This window comes from Pogona vitticeps, chromosome 2 (genome assembly GCF_051106095.1).
Source record: "Pogona vitticeps strain Pit_001003342236 chromosome 2, PviZW2.1, whole genome shotgun sequence".
Lineage (NCBI taxonomy): Eukaryota > Metazoa > Chordata > Lepidosauria > Squamata > Agamidae > Pogona > Pogona vitticeps.
In genome coordinates, this window is record NC_135784.1 from 276,179,332 (window position 1) to 276,194,502 (window position 15,171).

The following is a 15,171-nucleotide window of genomic DNA, read 5'->3' on the forward strand; positions in this document are numbered from 1 at the left end:
AGCCATTAGACGGGGAAAACTCTCTACGTCTGAAACTGGATTCAAGCTTAACCCTAAATATGATCAATCCATTAAAGTGGACTTATGGAAGCAAGTATTGATGGAACTGGGCTGGCTACTTTAAGCATCTGGACAACTTTCACTTGGAATATAATTATTTGACATCTAGGACAATTTTGGGATGAAACAAAATCTACCCTTCAAGCAATTTTAGAAATAGTGAGAGCCACAACAAAGAAGTGAAATTATTCAAGTAGCAGTTGAAGAAGAAGTCAACAGGAGACAGGGAATAATGAACAAGGAAATGAGAGGTTGGTGGATGATGTATGCCAATCAAAAGAGGAAATTAGAGGAGAAAACCTAGGAGATTTTAATTCTAACCCTGGAGCCAAGGAGAGTTTTAGGTGTCCTAAGGGAAGATAAGGGGAGAGAATCAACAGATCTAATTAAAAAGAGCCTAGAAGATTTATTGGAGATAGATCAAATGTATAAAATGTTCTCAGGTGGCACAAGGCATGGCAGAATTTTTAGAGACATAGAAACAAGAATTGGGAAAAGACAAATAAGAGAGGGAGTTACTTAGAAAGATAAAAAGAAAAAAAATACTTTATTAAGGTGGCCTTCAACATTGAAAGCATGTATATACTAACTCCTGGAATTGTAAAGGGGCATATCCTATATATTAGAAAAGGGAATTACATTGAAATAAGGGATTACTAATCAGGGTAAAGGAATAACATGGTGGTTCTTAAGGTAGATTGAAGCTAGATATGAGGCTGAGGTAAAACAAATAGAACATACATTAGATATAATATTGATATAGACATAATAGAAAATGTGGAAATAGAAATGATTTAAAAAGTATATAAAGAAAATCTGTATAAAATGCTTTAGATAACATCTATTATGTGTTAGGAACCTATTCAGTTATTACTGGTATAAAATACAAAGTTTGTCAGTTAAATTACCTCAAAATTATATAAATTTGGAACCGGTGTTACTTTTATAAGGTATGTTATTAGAGGATTTTGAGAACATTGTATACTATAAGAGCAATATTATGATAGTAGACAATATTGTATACTAAAATACACGCACAAATGGTTTGAATGTTTAAAAAATGTATAGATTTTGAAGGACAACTAAGAAGACACCAAGATGCAAAAAACAAATAATTATAAGGAACCCATGTAACACAATGTTTAAAAAGCACAAATTGAATGTAGATAGATTGAAAAATGAATAAAATATTTATTTTTTAAAAAGAAAACCCTATAATGAGACAGTCCAAAGTGAAACAAGAGATAGTGCTGGTAGATGAGACTTCTACATCAGAAAACACTCAGTCAGCGACTGGGGAAAAGCAAAGGGCATGTACAAATAGCTCTATTGATAATGACAGAAAAAGATTAAAGTAGAAAGGATGTCTAGTGGCTGATGTGCACAGAACTAAAAGGGAAGACCGATGCTTCATAGCACATACAGTTGGAACATGAAATGTGAGAAGTATGAATCAAGACGAATGGGAAAGTGAAGAGCAAGAAATGGAATATATAAACATTGCAGTGCTTGGTGCTTGGAGTCAGTGAACTAAAGTGGAGTGGAACAGGGTTTTTTCAGTCAAACAACCACAATGTGTTCTATTCTGGAAATGGCAAATTCAGAAGAAATGTTCTAATACTGAGGCAAGATGTAGCACAGGCAAGTTAGGGGCTATAACAGAAGGTCTGACCAAATACTATCAGTCAAACCCTGGGGAAAACCTATCAACATAACCATCATTCAAATCTGTGCTCCCAACTACAGATGCTGAAGAAGATGAAATTGAAAGCTTTTACGTAAACATCCAAATTGATCACATTTTGGAGATCACTCATTTATAGGGTTGCCATGAGTCAGAGGCGACTAAAAGCATGTTAATTTAGGTTTTTGCTGTTTTGTTTTGACTTACAGTGTTTTCCCTCCCTGACTGCAGCATTTCTGGTTATGCTTCTGATGCAATGTTTATTTGTAAAAGTCTAATGTTTAAAGTGGACACATACATTTATTTCATCACTCATGGGAAAACACACTCTAGGCCATTTATAGGAACTTGTAGTAAAAAAAACATAAACCAGAAACAAAAGCAAAATCGTATCTCAAACTTTGTTTGGAGCAATATTCAAAAGTATCGATTTTGTGAATGTTTTGTATCTCTGTGAAATGCATATTGAGCTTTTAGATAGTGCCCTATTTCTATTCCATCTTTGCTGATGTTTGAGACAATTCTGTTAAGGTGTCTGATTTTCCTGTTTCCAGAAAACGATATCAACACTGTACCCAGGGCATGAAACATTATTTCTTAACACCAATGCATTAATTACTTTTGGAAAGTAACTTTGTGCTATTATTCATTATTTGGTATTAAACATGTAATTCACTACAATATGCCTTATTAACAAGTTGGTTTTTAGTTACTTTTTCATATAATAATTTCATATGAATATATGTTTATACCAGTGTCTAATGTCCCTCTTTCTAGAAAATGATGGCAACACTGTAGCTAGGCCATGGAACATTTTTTTAAAAAGTAGTGCATTAATTTTGGTAAATAAAGTGGTGCAGTTGTTCATTGTTTGCTTCACTTTTTCATCTGCCTGCCTGCCTTAGAGCTTAGCTCTTCCAAACTGGTTCATTTCCACTTGTATTCCCCACTAGCTATAACAAGAGCTTGGAAGTAAAAAAAAACAAAATGCTGTTGGTACAACCCCTTTCTAACTATTGCAGCCTGGTTTTTTGGTACACTGAAAAACTCAGAAAGAGATCACAAAAACCCTTAACATGGTTATGACCCTTCATTACTATTGCCCTAGTTTGTAGGGATTGTCTGTAAGCATTTCCTGAGTTTAGTCTGATTCATTATCAATTAATTCACCTGCATCCTGTTCCTCCATCATGCCTAGCCAGAAAACAAACTTTAAGATCGCAAGACCAAATTTGAATAAAAAGGAAAGATCCAGTAACATGATGCCAGCATAATGATAGAAACTCAGTCTAAGATTTTGACCATTTTGCATGTCCTTAGGCTCGAAGTATGTGTTATAAGTTTTGGCTGCTACTTCCCTCTATTTCTGCACTTGAGTTTTAATTACATAATGATGTTGTAGTAGTAGCAGCAGCAGTATGTATGTATGTATGTATGTATGTATGTATGTATGTATGTATGTATGTATGTATGTATGGATGGATGGATGGATGGATGGATGGATGGATGGATGGATGGATGGATGGATGGATGGATGGATGAATGGATGGATGGATGGATGGATGGATGGATGGATGGATGGATGGATGGATGGATGGATGGATTGATTGATTGATTGATTGATTGATTGTACTTACATGCCCCCGTCTAGACATAGTCTACTCTGGGCGGCTCACAACATACAAGATAAAAACAATTCAAAATATATATTAACAATTTTTCAACAATATACAGGACAACAATAGTTCAAGATGGGATGAAAAGAGAAGTTACACAAACAGCATGACATGGTAACATAGAAATATTATTTTCTTCAGAATCTATATCCAGAACCTTCGGATTACTGAGGCCACACTATAATAAAAGACATTATTCACATATACACTGCCATTACTTAACTGGACTGTCTAAAGCAGAGGGGAGAAAGGGTAACTTGGGGACCACAAATAGCAACTAGTCCTTCTGGACTGTGATGAAGATATCCACAAATGAGTTAACTCCCCTCACTACCCACAAAAGGTAGGAGTTGCATGACCTAGACTTTGATATACAAAGTTCCTCCTCAGTTCTTTCTATAGCATAGCAGAGGTAGAAAATCGTAACAATGAGCGGAAAACAGCCCAAAAGAATGTGGTAAGGGTTTAAACAGTGTTATGGTGGATAAGCCACTTAAAAGTACAGTGGTGCCTTTGAGTTGTGAGCAACTTAATCCGTTTTGGAATGATGGTTGTAACTCAAGTTGGTCGTAACTCAAAGCACCATTTCACATAGGAATACACTGAAACACGATTAATCCATTCTGGCTGGGAAAAAAACCATTCCAGCAGGGACTTTAAAAAGCACACTGCAAGACCCATCAGAAACGTGATCTGGCCAGAAAAAAAAAACATTCCAGCAGGAAAAGGTTTGCCATATGTCTGCCTTCCTCTGCATGTCACTTCACACACATATCCACGGATCTCCCCTGCCAATAACTCCGACACCTCCCACTCTTCTTATTCATTTCCAAATCACAGGCCATTTCTTTTCTTTTCTTTTGCTGTGATCACGGTCACCTCTTTGACTTACCATCTCCCCCTGCGCCCCACAGTGGAGTAGGGCAAATTTCTGATGGGTCCGGTCAATTTCATTCGCGGCTGCCACTGAGGTAGAGAGGACATGAAATTGTCCCCCCCCCCCCGATCCTTTCCTGCTTGCCTCCAAAAACCTCTCTTCTTCCACTCCACGCCCCCTGCAGGTGTCATGCGCATGCACACACACAAACACCAACACCCCATCTCCGAAAAGAACAGAATGTGTAAAACAACAACAAAACCACCCAAAAATAAAATAAAATAAAATAATCCTCCTAGGTTGCAGGCATTCTGCACAATTATGTGCCTGTTTCTATTAAGAGCTCCATTGTCCTCTCCATTTGGATGCTCTGGCTTTCTCAATAGGCGGGACCTGTCAGGGGCACGTGATGGATCCGAAAAACGTTACCCTTTTTACAATAAACTCCAGGAAAGCAAAGTAAACCCCAGTAGCGTGCTATCAACTCTGCCCTCCTGGGTAAATAAGCAGACATCCTCTCTGAGGGGATCCGTGGAGGAGACAGACCCCAGGCATGAAATCGACAAAGTGGCTACAATGGAATCTCCATCTCTTCTCCCCCCCCTCGCTGCCCCACCTTCCACAACAGTCCTTACTCTGTCTCCAAAGCCTCTCTCTGAACACACACTGTCTAATCGTTGGGGCGAAGGAGCTACAGAGAAGCAGCCGCTTTGCTGATCAACAGTTAGCAGTTTAAATTCCGCACCTTTTTCCTGATCGTATCTCAAAGCTCCGGTCGCAAGTCAAAGCAAAATTTTGCACCTGGAGCTGGTCATAGCTCAAATTGGTTGCAAGTCAGGACGGTCATAAGTCAAGGCACCACTGTACTGTATCACCCCATATGAGCTTCCCTGGCTCTTAAGATCTTCTGCAGAGTAGTAGTAGTAGTAGTAGTAGTAGTAGTAGTAGTAGTAGTAGTAGTAGTAATAATAATAATAATAATAATAATAATAATAATAATAATAATAATAATAATAATAATAATAATAATAATAATAATAATAATAATAATAATAATAATAATAAAGTACTATGACAATAGAAAGCGTAGTTTCTGGAACTCTTCCTTCATTCCTTAAACATATTTATAAGATGACAGGGTAATTCTTAGTGCAATTACGAGATTGTGCATTTTTAGCTGATTTTTGCTGGGAGAAATAAGGAAGAAGTGGTTTAGACTTGATGTATAAATTGAGTCCAGACAGTACTGCTCAACACATATAGCAATATATACTCTAGCTGGCACTGGAAACAGCTCTGAGTAATAGCTGGGTTTTATATTCCATGTAAATAGGGGCTTAGTCATCATTGTTTTCCCCCCCGGCAGTCATAGATGGAAACTGAAATCTAAGCATTTAGTATAGGCTAATCCAATTTCAGTTTGCGCAACTTCTCCAGCATTCCACCTTACATTGCCACAACCTGATTTAATGGTTTTAATAGCATGCCAACTTTTTCTCTCTTTGAGTGCCCATCCCTCACTGCTTTTCTCTCCTTCTAGCCTGATGAAAACATCCTTGCTATTATGTGATGTTTTAGTTATGTGATGTTTAATTTGTCCCAACAAAAAGACCCAGCTACAGTTTCTGGACCTCTAAAAGAATGGACCTGTATCCCTTGTGCATCCATGAGGCAGTGTTGTTGTATTCAGTTCTCTGTGTTGTGATAGGACTACAGCCTGTTAGGACCAGGGCGTAACTTGCTGTTTTGCCTGAGCAGGTGGTCACCAAAATCAGAGCCACTTTATTAAATACTTGTTTTGTTACCTTCCCCTAGGTTGTGGTTGCATTTTATGTATCTCATGGCCATCTGTGGCAATGTCACACTTTCAGTCCCTACCTGGATGTAACAACAGCCCCCTCTCCCCACTTTGAAAGCACAGATTTCGCCTGGAACTGCACATTTCGCCTGAAATTGCACAGATTTCGCCTGGAATTGTATCAAAAGATACCTTGCTGGTGAAGTTGTATGCATGACTATATGTATCAATCCCTTCTTTCACATCCACACCGTACACTGGCCTTCTCTAACATAAAAATGCCCGTATGGTACATGTGTAAACGAGTGGATAGAAATGATGTGAAAGAGAGAGGGAGAGAAGTCATGAAATGGTAATACCCTTAAAATCTTCACAGCCTTGATATCTGTTTTCTCTCTCCCTCCTAAGATCATCACAGTCTCAGATTCTGTCTGTGTGTCTAGAGATTTCTTTTTTAAAGAGAGGTAAAGAAAGTGTATGGTCGGTATTATCCTGAGAGGAAAGAGTGTGGAACAGCTTTAGCCCTGTCTAGTGCTGGTGTGTGGCCTCTGATAGATTACTTGTTCCCTTCGCTCGACACAGATGTGTTAAAGTGTTATTTTGAACTGTAAAAACCTTGTCAACTCTTTATGCAATTTGTATATCAAGCTGCTTCAGTCATGGTCGGGACAATTCTGACTGATGGTTATTATATAACTCTAGCAACTAGCAACACTAAATGAAGCAAGCTGTTCTTTACTTAAAGGAAATATGTCAGATTTTCTGTTATTGTTTTCTGGCTGCAACTGTAAATAGGAAAAAGCCTTTGTAATGTTGCGTGGCAGACTTGCCTTGGCTTGTTAATTTTAGTTGCTTAGAAAGTGTGTGGGTTGATATTTTTAGAACTATCTTAAAGTTGACAGTGTCAATATAGAAGCAGTAAACTGATCTTATCTTTCTAACAAACTGTTTAAAGTGACACGATGCTATTTGGAATAATTCTTATATATCTGATATTATAAAGGATTAAAGTAGACAGGCTCATAACTGATTGCTAGATGGATTTATTTATTAAGCCTACCTGATTATTTATATATGGTTAACATTTTAAAATTCTTCACTGAACTGCAATGACAATCTAGGTGCAATTGTTATATAACATTGACACAGTCTGGTTGAGTAGGTAGTTTGATTTATGGGCAGGACTGTCTCAATCATGCCCAATACGTGTTACCTCCAGAGCACAGAAAATTTATTTATGTTCTTTTATTTACAGTGGTGCCTCGCTTAACGATGATAATGCGTTCCAGGAAAATCGCTGTTAAGCGAAAACATTGTAAAGTGAAATTAAAAAGCCCATTGAAAGACATTGAAAACCGTTCAATGCGTTCCAATGGGGTAAAAACTCACCGTCCAGTGAAGATCCTCCATACGGCGGCCATTTTCTGTGCCTGTATAGTGAGGAATCCGTCCCTAAGCACAGCAGGGAGCCATTTTAAGCACCCGGCGGCCATTTTGAAAACCCGACGATCAGCTGTTTTTTATCATCGTAAAGCGAAAATCAGTTCCCGAAGCAGGGAACCAATCATCGCTAAGCGAAATTCCCCCATTTAGACTATCGTTTTGCAATTGCGATTGCAAAAAACATCGGCATAAAGCGGATTCATCGTAATGCGGGGCAATCGTTAAGTGGGGCACGCCTGTATTAAATTGCTGAGAAAAACAACTCACTGAGTTTAAACTGTATTATTTTTCCATTATTTTCTGTTGGGGGGGTGTATTTGATGGTATAAAAGAGAATGGTATAAAACTAGGAAGATTCTTGTCAAAATGCCTCTGGAAAGTAGCTTTCAAAATAATTACAAAGTGCTGTTCATTACACAAATAATGTGGCTTCAGTTATTGTAGTTGCATTATTTTTTGAAATGAAACATCATTATCCCTTTGTTACTACGCTCCCGATCTGAAGCACTAGTTATAGGCAGTAGTGTTTCTTATACAGTACTGTAACTCATATTTCCAATCTCTGGTTATCACCTTGTATATGTTGCCTCTTCTTTGGGTGCTTTGGGATCCAGATGCTGTTGGCTTCCATACATAAACACACACACCCCATATTTTCTCAAGTTTACTTTTTTCTTTCTTTCTACAGAAATGTCATAAAGGAGGATAAGATGGAAGAACAGCACAGTGTGCTTTGGATGTTAGTGCTGGCTTGATAAGTTATTATTGCTCTATGGCTCAAGCACATTTTTCTTTGTAGTCATAGGCAACTATCTGTCAGGAATACAGTGTCAGAAGAAAACCAAAATTCTACTCCATGATATGACTCAACACAGTTGTGTTCATTTTCCAGGGGCAAGTTAGTGTGTATGGAAAATTTGACAGAATTCTCCCAGACGATGCTGAATTTTACTTTGTGTACGATGGCTCCACACAGAGGCATATGGTTCTTGCCAAACATATTGCTGATAACACTCTACAATCTGTTGTTCCAGGTAAGTGTCATAATCATATGAATGTTGCCAATCCACTCTAAGCATTTGTTTAACTTTCCTTGTACCCTTCATACTGGTACTGTCTGCTGGTATACATACCATACAAGGCTGAAATGAGTGTCAACTGAGTCAAAGTGGGACAAAGATTCTTGCTTGCCAGTTTTCTTTTTTTATACCACAGCTGCCAGGTAATGTTGTGTTTTTGTTTTGCTTTGCCCTGCTTTGCTGCACTGCAGAATTTGCTTATGTAGACCCAGTAATGTATTTATTCTGTGCTGATCTGCACCCTCCAGGTGTGGGTGGGTGTTATTTGATGACATTTCCTCATGGGCATTTGTCTACCAGTCTTTCTTCACCCCTCCATACCCCATAAATGATGAGGGCAATCTGTGCTAGGAATGAGATGTCACGGAGCAATTCTGGATGTGTGCAGACAGGTGATACCAGAACAAAATGAATCCCAGTACATTTAGCAAAACATACATTCAATGTGGGTGGATGCCAGTGGTGGGATGATCTGTTCAAATCTGCAACAAAGTTAGTAGGACAACCCCAGAAAAACAGGAGACATCACCATTGTGTGGATGAGCCCTATCTAGTTGCTTCCATAGTGCAGTGTGCTTATTCTTTGTCAGAGACAATCAATAAATTGTGAAACTTAAAAGGTTCTTGGAAACCTGGAAGGTGAGGCAGGACTTCATTTAGAGGCAGAATCCTATGGCTACCTCTCTAATGGCACCCTTATTGGGTAGATAGATAGAAACTAGCTGCAAATCACCCAGGGAATTTGGTGAATGAGGGAATTTTCAACAAGAATTTCTGCAGCCTTCCTCTGACTCTCTATTAAATTCCGTTGATGTTTTATGCCAGATCTATTGTTTAGAACGATGGTTCCCATTCTTGGGTGTCTGGACATTGTTGGACTTCCCACTGGCATGGCCTCTCTTGTCACCCCTATAACCCTGTACATCCATACAAGGCTATGCATTGTGTTAAGCAAAACCAGATGATTTTAAGCACACTGCTGAATTCAGGTAGGGTTCTCTGGGAGCTGCAAAACAGGATGGGGCCCATGTATGTGATTTGCTTACCCCAGGTGTAAGCCTAATCTTTTCTATCCCTTTTACAGCTCATGGAAAACAAGAAGATGTTTCTGTCTCAGCATTCATGTACACAAAGGAAGATATATTAGTAACTCTGGGCTCCTCATCTGTCACATACAAACAGGACACAGCTCGTGAATTAGCATGTTTTCTGGTGAGCCAAATGGATTGCCTCACTTCTTCCAGTCATGACATGATTCTCAGTAGGTTCGGTTTAACAGCTGAAGATTTTCAGTCAGTGGATTGTGATGTTATGCTAGCAATGGTCTATGGAGAGAGACCACCAGCTTGGAACATTACTGGGAATTGTTCAGAAGATGGTAAGAATTTCTCCCTGTTTTACCTGAATTGTGCTGATTTCTTTACCAGATTCTGACTTGTTTGCTTTGTGTAAACAGTAATAAGTTCAAGAACTGGTTTGGGGCAGTCAGTACAGGAGGGGTTGGAAGCTTTTCCTCAGAGCTTGGAACAATTATTTTCTTGAACAGCCATACCCAGAACTTCTGTAGCTAGCATGGTCAGTGGCCATAGAAATTGGAGGATTCTTAGAACTGTAATAATAAAAAAGTAACTCTTTTAATTTCTACTTTAGCACACATCTGAAGGTGTGTGCTAATTTTGAGCTGCCTTCTGTGGAAGCCGGCATTCCTGAAAATTACAGCAATTTCAGGTGTGGTGTAGACTCTTGTAGTGCACGGCCTTGTGTGAAGAACAACAATGATTTTAGCAGCAGAAGCAGGTTTGGGGCGAGCTATAGAAAACTCCAGTGACAACCCCTCCATGTAGTTGGGCCCTCACAGTCTCTCCTTTTGCTGTTCCTCCTGCTCCCTCTTCCTCCTGCCCCAGGGGCTTCTGGAAGACAGGCTGGTTGTTCTTGCTTGAGTTCTGAACTGATTACCTGCAGAGCTTCTTTGAAAACAGGGCGGATTGCTGCTGGTTGCCAGCTCTTAAGCTACTATTGTGTTCTCTTGTGAGGACATAGCATTGGAAATGCGCAGCATTTGTGTGCTCTGTTCTTTCTTTTCTTCTTCTTCTTCATCTCCTTCTGGAAGTTGGATGACATCATGATTTTGGCTATATTGACTTTGGAATATTTTGTCTTTGTTTTTTAACAGTCCATTTCTCATTATGTGACCACAATAGCTTTCTGGATGTTGTGTTTCGTGTTTTCTTGGTCTTTATTAATTTGTTTTTGTATGTCTTCATTGGTTATACTCTATTAGTTTAAAATTATACAAGCTGAACATGGAAGAGAAGGAAGCTATCCATCCAGACTATTAAGTTGATAACCTGAAATTAAAGGAGTATGTTGCCTGGATCCCCTCAGGCTCCCTCTGGCAACCGGTTATAAAGAACTTCCCTCTCCTTTTACTGGCTGTACATGTACTCCAAGTTCAAATTGTGTGGGTTTTTTTTCACCTCTAAAAACAAAAACAAAAACTAAGCACATGTTGTGTGCCATAGATTGTAACCACAGGCTATTGGTGTCAGTTAAACAAATGCCTTATAAACATCAAAAGCTGATAAGCAATCATTAGTACTTATTAGCATATACTCTTTTGCAATATATCATACAGTCTTTTGCAATATGTTATCCTTTCAGCTGGATAACTCCTTCCTTGTAGTTACATGGTACATGTTCTGGCAACTTTTGTGTAAGGATGGCCAATATATATTTACTGAATAACAAAGTTCCTTTCTTTTTAATTTTTTTTAAAGATAGGGTTAGAGAAAGGGGTACAGAAGGTAAGGGGAATGGACAAAAGGGGAGGTAGAAGGAGAACATAAAATATGCTCTCAGCAAATCCTAATGTTTGCGTTACAATATCAAATCCACATTTCGCCTTTCTACAGTTTGATTGCTGTTTGTTTGAATAACAAGAGTTGCTTTCCATGCCAGCATAGATTAGCCTTCAGAAATGAAATGGAAGATTTTGAACTGCCAACTGAGTATATTACTGCTACCCTATGAAAACATAAGGAAATTAAGTTGTAACAGGAGCATCACAAAAAACTTATCAATTTTCTTCTGTAATTTGCTTCCTTTTAAAAATCAAAATATGCGTACATCGTTGTTTCCTTAATGGATTTAATTTCATTTCTAAACAGTGCTTGTGAACAACTGAAGAAATTTGTAGCCTTCAAGCAAAATGAAGATGGTGGTAACAAAATGTCTCCCCCTGGATTCCTAGCAGACTAAGTCTTTTTATTCAAAAATTATTATTGCGTAAACAAAAGGAGACATCCATTGTCTTGGAAGGGTCAAAAGAATGCTGTAATACAGGAATTTTGGCCAGCTAACAGCTTATTTACTAAATACTATTCCCAGTGATTATGTACTGGTAGTTTTAACTCTTTTGTCTATGGTTTGTATTGAATCATGTTATGGCAAAGGTTTGGAATATAAATACTTGTCTGCTTCTCCAGGAAGTTCCAGACTGAAGACTCTCTCAATGTGATGATGTTCAGATGTGTGGAATTATAATTTTCATCTTCTCTGTATTGGGATTTTTAATTTAATATATCTGAAAGGAAACAGGTTGAGGGAGGATGGTAAGCCACACCATTTCTGTAGTGGCATGCTACCAGGAGACCATGCTGGCTTCTGCGGGTTTTAATAAGAAGCATCAGCTGTCATCAAAACAACCTTGTTCTTTCTGGCTTCCTTCATGTGCAATAGCTTGCTCTTTGGTAAACTTTCAGCCTATCTCTTTTTTCATTTCTGAATGTGTGGCTTCTACACTTGTATGGGGGCATTATAGACTTATAGATGGTTCTGTGCAGCCAGGGATTTAGTACAGGGATGGGGAATGTGTGGTCTTGGATATTGTTGGATTGTGACCTGTGTCAGCTCAAGCAGCATAGTCAATATTGCAGTGTAAGGGAAATTACAGTTTAAAAGTAGTTAGAGGACCCTACATTCCCTATCCCTGATCTGGTCTAAGGAACTAGGGGTAAGCAGGTACACCAGCCCTGCTCATTCCACCCATCCACAGCAAAGTTATTTCCTCCTGACTTAGTGGCTTGCAGCATTTATAGGTTCAGAATGCCTATATGAGTATTTGTGGAATTGTTAGGTAGAGGTAAAAAAAGTGGTTGGAACCTGTTTTGATGGGTCAGGTGTAAAACACTGGAGTTTTCATTGGGACCTTTGCAACCTTGACTGATATCCTTTTTCTGAAGAGATGATAAGTTAAGGTATATTCCTGCATGTCAGGTGCTTTGATAAAGCATTGCTAGAAGAGCAGCAATAACTGTTACATTGTCAGTTAAAAGTGCAAAGGGAACATTGGACCAGGTAGAGAAATTTGATTTGTATACTTTTGGAGAAAAAGTGCTGTCACCATGCACACTGCATGTGCTTGGATCAAAATATAGGCCAGTGGTTCCTAACTGTGGGTAACCCGGGTGTTCTTGGAGTGCAATTCCCAGAGGTTTTCACCACCAACTGTGCTAACTGGGGTTTCTGGAAGTTGCAGTCCAGGAACACATTGGTTGCCTATGTTTGGGAATTGCTGTAGGCAAATCACCTACAGGGGTTTGCTGTATAACGTTATTGCAGAATGTTATAGTTTTATTCAATGGTCATTCCCTACAGAGCCCCACAAACAATGCCTTCCTAACTTAAACAAGTTTTGTTTATCTCTCTTGCATTTGAATCTGACAGTATCCTACATACCATAGGAGAACTGTTTTCCATTTTCTTCTGGAGAACCATTTGATTATAGTGCATGTAGAGAAGATAATTTGTTATTCAGTGTAAGGAATATTCCTATATGGAGCAGATACCAATGGAAGATAAGTGTGCTAAATTCAGAATGAAAGTCATATGATAAGAGTAAAGGGTAGAAGGGTAGCACATGGGTGAACAAGCTGTTCTTTAGAAAACATTGCTTACGTAAGTCTTTTGTTCAGTAACCCTGTAATGCTAAATTCAAAGTCTTGTGTTTAGTTAACCTGTAGGGTTTACTAAACACAACTGTTAGTTCCAAATAGTAATGAAGAGAATTTGTTAAGTCAAGATTTATGAAAGTCGAATTGATTCTGTGGATCTATTCTAGTAATTGGATTTATTTCACAGAGGCAGAGGCAGAAGCAGACCTGGTTCCCATACATGCAATCCTTGCATTTGCTCTGAAGACAGTGCTACTCAGTGATTATGAGAATCAGATACAGTATTAGCAATAGATATTCATTATCCATTTCACTTTGGGGATTGAACCCACTGAATTGTTTCTCATTCAGAAAAATGGCCTTCTGACCATGTGGCCTCTATATTTATATGAGAGCACTACTGATATATGGAAGCTTCTGTACATGTAGCCTTTCATTGTAGAGGTGAACCAGCAAGATGAATCAGGAAGACACCAATACAGGGGGAAGAGGAGACAAAATATCTAGATGCAAGGGTGTAGTGTTTATAAGGATGTTTTTGGACCCTGAAGGAAGTTAGGTTGTGGTGGTTGTTTTACTACAGCTCTCAGAATTCCTCAGCCAATGTGGCCAGTGGCTGAAAAAGTAACTTTCCCAATCTCTGAATGTTCTTAAAGGATGTGTTTCAAGGAGCCTCGTGGCATAGTGGTTAAACCGCTGTACTGCAGCCAAAACTGTGCTCATGACCTGGGGTTCAATCCCAGGTAACCGGCTCAAGGTTAACTCAGCCTTCTATCCTTCTGGGCGGTATAAAAGTAGCACACTTTGCTTTTTTGAACAAATCGTAATCTGTATTCTCCAGTGACGGTGTTGCAAAGATGTTCTTTTAAACCAGATGAATATGCCAGCTGACTCTATATTATAATTATCTGGGTGACTAGAATTGCTTGTTAATTAAATATAGGCGTATGCTGTTTCCTCCAGTACTAAATAATGCTTTATAGGATTTTATAATTTTGCAAAATTTGATTTTTTTCCTGTGCTGTAATGTATGTTAAAATTAATTATAGGCTGTAACTTAGAATTTGAGCAAGAAATGCAGCTTCCTTTATGACTTTCTATCACAAATCGAATCAACTTCCCGTGTTTATTAATGCATCATCGTGATTTCTTCTTACAACAGGATAATTGTGAATTATTGTCCAATGTGTTTATTGTCCATTTTTGTGGGGCAGTTTTATTTTCTCCATCAAGTCGCCCATTGTACTAGTTTTATTGTTTTAATCTAATAAAAATAACTTCTGAGTTTGAGCTTTCAAATCTACAAGGGCACACCAATATCACTCTGCCTAAAATGTGCACCTGTCCTCACCCTCTGTTGCACTGAATCATAATGTATGAACATGTGTCCTGGGAAAAAGAAAAAGGAGTCTCAGGAACAGTATTGAACTCACATTGTATGACTTTGTGTGAGCATAAAATACGAACTAGATGTTTCTTCTCACGTGATGTATGTCAGGAGGAATCCTTATGTTATTTGGACAGTGTAGTTCTTGGGAAAATGTAGATGATAAAGGCTTGATGTGGATTCTAGAGAGACCTCAGGAATGTCAGATCATATGC

General features: G+C 38.5%; 1 protein-coding gene across 7 annotated transcripts in view; it reads left to right on the top strand.

The window, feature by feature from the left end:
- The window catches only part of ARHGEF28 (Rho guanine nucleotide exchange factor 28), a 200,970-nt gene that overhangs the window by 35,622 nt on the left and 150,177 nt on the right, over positions 1-15,171 (top strand). For all 7 annotated transcript variants that reach the window (XM_072992640.2, XM_072992643.2, XM_072992641.2 and 4 more), the window contains 2 exons: positions 8,431-8,572; positions 9,702-9,995. In XM_072992640.2, the coding sequence (XP_072848741.2) occupies positions 8,431-8,572; positions 9,702-9,995 (436 nt within the window). The remainder of the gene's footprint in view (positions 1-8,430; positions 8,573-9,701; positions 9,996-15,171) is intronic.